The sequence below is a fragment of the Echinops telfairi genome, unplaced genomic scaffold, assembly GCF_000313985.2.
Source record: "Echinops telfairi isolate 266 unplaced genomic scaffold, ASM31398v2 ScPeMD7_12;HRSCAF=54, whole genome shotgun sequence".
In the NCBI taxonomy this organism is placed as follows: Eukaryota; Metazoa; Chordata; class Mammalia; order Afrosoricida; family Tenrecidae; genus Echinops; species Echinops telfairi.
Window position 1 is genome coordinate 6,443,178 of NW_022103909.1, and position 5,445 is coordinate 6,448,622.

At 50.2% G+C, this 5,445-nt stretch overlaps 1 protein-coding gene across 1 annotated transcript in view; it reads left to right on the forward strand.

Annotated features, from left to right (window-relative positions):
- ENDOU (endonuclease, poly(U) specific) overlaps window positions 1-2,960 on the forward strand; it is a 16,749-nt gene extending 13,789 nt beyond the window's left edge. The window contains exons 9-11 of the mRNA XM_004711515.2: window positions 432-538; window positions 1,123-1,265; window positions 2,324-2,960. Coding sequence (XP_004711572.1) covers window positions 432-538; window positions 1,123-1,265; window positions 2,324-2,444 — 371 coding nt within the window. The 3' untranslated portion in view covers window positions 2,445-2,960. The remainder of the gene's footprint in view (window positions 1-431; window positions 539-1,122; window positions 1,266-2,323) is intronic.
- The last annotated feature ends 2,485 nt before the right edge of the window (window positions 2,961-5,445 follow it).

The following is a 5,445-nucleotide window of genomic DNA, read 5'->3' on the forward strand; positions in this document are numbered from 1 at the left end:
CTGTATTGGGGGGGTTCCAAAGGATCTAGCTAGGGTGGAGGCATTTTGGGGTCAAGGCTGCTTGCCTCTGAATAGCTCCTTGCCTCCAGTGCTTGATACGCTGCTTTCCAAGAGAACTTTGGCCTTTCTCCAACCGATACACACCCCCTTAAGTCTGGCTGACCCGTAGAGACATGACGGAGAGCATCCCAGAGTGGTCAGCTTGGTCAACTGAGAACAGGAAGTCTCCCAAGGGCTTATGACAAAAGGGGTGGGGTGTTCTCAAGGTGAAAGATGGGGGTGGGAGACACTCCAGGTGAGAGGTGAGACCCCTACCTGTGCAGGATAGGTGGGCAGGGATTGGAGAAGGGAGGCAGCCTTGGCTGGCACGGGAGGGGGACATGCTCACTGTACTCCAGCTTCATTGACCCTGGACTCTTGGGTTGTTACAGGTGAAATCAAAAAGGGGAAAGTCACTGGCTTCCACAACTGGATCCGCTTCTACCTGCAGGAGAAGGAGGGCCTGCTTGACTACTACAGTCACGTCTATAATGGACCTGTGAGTGCTGAGCCCATGGGCTGGGAGAGCCTTGGGAGTGCCCAGACTCCTTGCCCACTCCCACCCCACTGTGTTCCAAACAGTCATGGAACTGACAAGGGAGCCTTGTCTCTCACCCACGGTCCCCAGCACCCTGATGGGGACAGGGACTCTGTCTTTCCCATCTCTGGAAAGGGGGCTTCGCCAGTCAGGATGCTGGGATTCCCTTCCAAATAGGAGGCAGAGGGCAAGGACAAGAGAAGGATCTCAGATTTGAGAACCAAAGACTCACAGTTACCCCTGCCTGGATGGCCTTAGGGTGGCTAGCAGGTTCAGCCTGGCAACTCCAAGTACAAGAACTCCCTGGCTCCTCCGAGAACCAGCAAGAGCAAGAAGTTCAGTGCTGGGTGGGTTGCAGGGCGATGCTCTGTCAGCCCCTGGTACAGGGCCCGCGGAGCTAGGCTCAGGCACCTCAGCAGGGCAGACCACTTCGTCCATTGAGAGACTCTAGTCGCCTCAGACAGCCTACGCAGGGCCCCATGGACCATCAACAAATGGTGCCTCACTGTTGCCTCTGACACCCCTCGGTCTGCCTCTCTCTGCAGTGGGAATCCTACCCTGATGTGCTGGCCATTCAGTTCAACTGGGATGGCTACTATAAGGAAGTGGGCTCCGCTTTCATCGGCAGTAGCCCTGAGTTTGAGTTGGCGCTCTACTCCCTGTGCTTCATCACCAGGCCAGGAAAACTGTGAGTACTGGGCCAGCTGGGCCTGGGGTGTGGGCTGGGGCCACGGATGTCCTTGGCCAGGGGAGATTCCGGACACCCAGATGCTGCTGCGTGAGATCAGACAAATCACATTTTGCTGGGCCCCAGTTTCCTCACTTGGAAAACAAAGTTGTTGGGAGTTGGGTAGTTAACCTCAAGGTCAGCAGTTCAAAACCACTGGCTGCTCTGTGGGAGAAAAGATGAGACTTTGTACTCCTGTCAAGAAGAGTTGTAGTCTCAGAAACCCACGAGGCAGGGCTACCCTGACCTTCAGGGTCGCTATGGGTCAGACTCGACTTGGCGGTAGTGAGTTTGTTTTGAGCACCAGTCTAACCGACTTCATGGCCCCCTAAGACTTGATACCTCCTGCAAGTGGTAGAAAAGTGGAGTTGGGCCCCTGGCCCTCACCTGCTTGGTCACTGAGGCTGTCTGTGGAGCCCTGGAGCCCCAGATAATAGCCTGGGATGACTGCGCCTGGTTTTCTGGAGGCCCCTCCTAGCTGTTACAGCCAGAGCATCTGGGCCTTCCATTTCCTTGGGCAGATATTTAATTTTGAGGGTGGGGGTGGTTTCCGCTCTAGCATCCTGGATTGAGGTTCCTGAGCCCTAGGGGTCCAGCGGGCTTTGTGTTGGGCTGCTGACTGCCAGGTCAGCAGGTTGAAACCACCAACCAGTCCCCATTAGAAAGAGGAGGCTTTCTACTCCCATAAAGAGTTATTGTCTCGGGAACCCAAAGGGACAGCTCTATCCTGTTCTATAGGGTCGCTGTGAGTCAGCATCAAACTAAATGACATCAAGGGTTTTTATATTTGTTTCTTTCTTTTTATGCGCTGGGAGAGATGAAAAGCTATGCTCTTTTAAAAGATAGGGAACGAGCCCTAGTTTTTGGACAGGCCCCTTGCCTAGGGGGAGCTGAGGAAGGCATGTGGCAACTCTCCTTTAAGACAGAAGAGCCCTCTTCTTTTTGAGTGGGGCTTGGCCCCTTCAGCCTGGGGACAGGGCAAGGAGGTCCCTTCTGATTCGTTGATCTTCCCCCGACAGGTGCCACTTAAGCTTGGGTGGATACCCCCTGGACATCCAGACCTATACCTGGGACAAATCCACCTACGGAAGCGGCAAGAAGTTCATCGCCACAGCCTATGTAGCGTCTTCCTTCCGCTAGATCTCTGAGCAGAAGGGGCAGGAGGGCTGTGAGGGCTCTCACAAGAGTGGGGACCCTCTGCTCCTTGCTGGCACCGAGAGGGAGTCTCCAATCCAGAGGTGCCATGATGGGAAAGCGAGACATTAGGGAGGTACCGAGGGACGTGAAATCTCCGTGCATCGGAATCCGAGTCGAGATGAAGAAGATGGGAGCCCTCCGCAGCTCTCTGCTCAGCTGGGTCGTGAAACCGTGAACAGTCCTTTGGTCTCTCTGGGCCTCGTGTTTCCCTTTCATGTGAAGAACAGAGAATCTCTCCCCACCCCCTTCCGGGGTTGACGAGAGGGCAAACTTGATTCTGTTATCACTGTGAATTGTTCTCAGGAAGAACAGCTAATAGAAAGTCAAGGTTATTATAAGAGTTGTTAGTGAACCCGGCTCTACACATTACAATTCACCCTCTACCCCCATCCCTGCCCCTTCTCTCCCCACCACTGTGTCGAAGGCCTCACAGAAACCAGACCATGGAAATCAAGTAGTGAGAACTGGGCTTTTTTGGGGGGCGGGGTGGGGGAGGGGATGCTGACATGGGAGCAAAAAGAGTAAAGAGCTCTTGGGGTGTGGGCTGGGGCGTGGTGGACTGTGCCCGGCCTGAGTGCTTCTGGGGCCAGCTCAGGATCTGCATCCAGGGCCGTCCCATGCGTGGGTGACCAGGGCCTTGACTAAGCTGGGTTTTGATCTCGGGTGATTTTTGAGAAAGCCTTCCCCTACCTGGAAGGAGATGGGCCTTCAGAAGGAGAAAGTAGCCTATAGCTTCATATCATCGACTGTTTCAAAGCGGACCCAACGCCAGCACTTGATTCGAAGGGACTCCTCACCTCAACCTTGAGAATGCATCCCGCCCCCACCCGCAATGTCCGGAACCAGGTGCTGTCCCCTAGAGCCAGGCTCAACATACAGCTTAGCTGGAGTCTCCAACTAAAGCCATTGGAGAAAACGTGAAATGTGACTCTCTGTTTGTCTGTCTCTCTTTTTAAAGTAGCGGTCTTATTGACATATAATTCACATATCGTACAGTTCACTGGCGGAAACATATTTTAAACATTATGCAATCGTCATCCCAACCAATTTTTAAAACTTCCTTCATTCTTATACTCATTATGATTAGCTCCCCATTTCTCCCCAACTGCCCCTGCCATAACCCTAAGAGACTATAAATCCAGTTACTCTCTCTATAGATTTATCTATCCTGGATTTCATATAAAGAAAAAACAAACACACAAGAACCAACAACAATAATAAAATAGAGAAAAACCTCAATCCAAAAGAAAGCAGGAAATAATAAAAACTAGACCCTCTTTTAAATGGTTCAAAATTTTAGCCTAACTACATCTGTATTAATCCACTCTCCAAGGCACGCTGTCTGATAGCAAGGCTATTCGCCTCCAGGGTCAGTGGTCAGAGGGAATCCACGTGGGAACCCTGCAAATGGATTTTGGGCTCTCCTTGTCATCCATGAGGTTGTTGCTAGGTGCCACCGAGCTAGCTCCAACCCGTAGGGACACCGGGCACCACAGGACGAACTGCTGCGTGATCCGCGGCCTCCGCACGCTGTGCCTATGCCGGAGCCCAGGTTGCAGCCACGGTGTCAATTCTTCTTGGTCAGGGCTCCCTCCCCTTTGCACTGCTCCTCCGCAAAGCATGGTGTCCTTCTCCAGGGACTGGCCTCTCCCGACAGCCTGCCCAAAGTTTGCGAGACGAAGTCTCCCCATCTTTGCTCCAAGGAGCACCCTGGCTGTACTTTTTCCAAGACAGATTGGCTTCCCTTTGGGTTTCTAATTCATTATAATATTTGACTTTATCTCTCGAGCTGCCCTTTGAAAATTTCTATTCAGCCCTTGGATGTCATCATTTCTTCCATTTGTTTTGGCTACTCTGTGATGAAGAGCAAGTTTCCAAGTCTCTTCTGACATCCGCTTTGATCTTTCTTTATTCTTTGTCTTCTTAATGACCTTTTGCTTTTTTCATGAACGATGTTCTTTGTTTCTTCCCCCTGCTCATCAGGTCTTCCATCATTTGTGTTTAATCCAACAAATCTGATTTCTTGAAATTCAAGTGCGATAGACTCACAGTCATATTTTGACGCTTGTGAACTTGTTTTCGCTTTCTTCAGCTTTAACCTGAACTTACATAGAAGAATTGATGGTGTGCTCTACAGTCAGCCCGTGGCCTGGTTTTAACTACTGATATTGAGCTTCTCCATTGTTTTTTTCCCACAGATGTAGTCAATGTGGCTTCTGCTTATTCCATCTGAAGAAACCCATGTGTATAGTTGACATTTGTGTTGTTAAAAAAAGGTATTTGCTATGAGCAAGTCATTGGTCTTGCAAAATCCTAACATGTGATCTCCAGCTTTTCTATCACCAAGACCATATTTTCCAACTATGGTCCTTCTTCTTTGTTTCCAATTTGTGCATTCCAATTGCCAATAATAAATTATCAATGCATGTTGATTGCATGTTTGATCAATTTCCAGCTGAGAATGTTCATTGAATTCTTCAATTTCTTCATGTGTTAGTACGGTAGACTGGAGAAACAAATCCAGGGAGATTCATATGTGTGTAAGAAAGCACTTAATATAAAAGAACAATTGTATATTGAGAAAACATCCCAGCCCAGCCCAAGATAGGTCCATAAGTCCGATATTAGCCCATATATCCAATACCAACCTATAAATTCCTCTTCAGACTCACGAAACACATGCAATGACTCCGAATGCAGTAAGATCACAGGCCAGTGGGTGGGAAGTCTTGTGGATCCAGTGGCTGTATAAGCATCTCAGCGCTGGCAGGGGTCTAGTGGCTCCTCCAGCTCCAGAGCACTAGTGTAGCTCCATGTGTCTCGTCAGCAGGAATGTCTCCCAGGGAGTCAGCATGTGTTCTGCTTCCAGTGAGCTATTTATCTCCTTAGCGCCTCCAAATGAAGCCATCCAGTTGCGACCTGATTGACAGGCTAAGCTCCACCC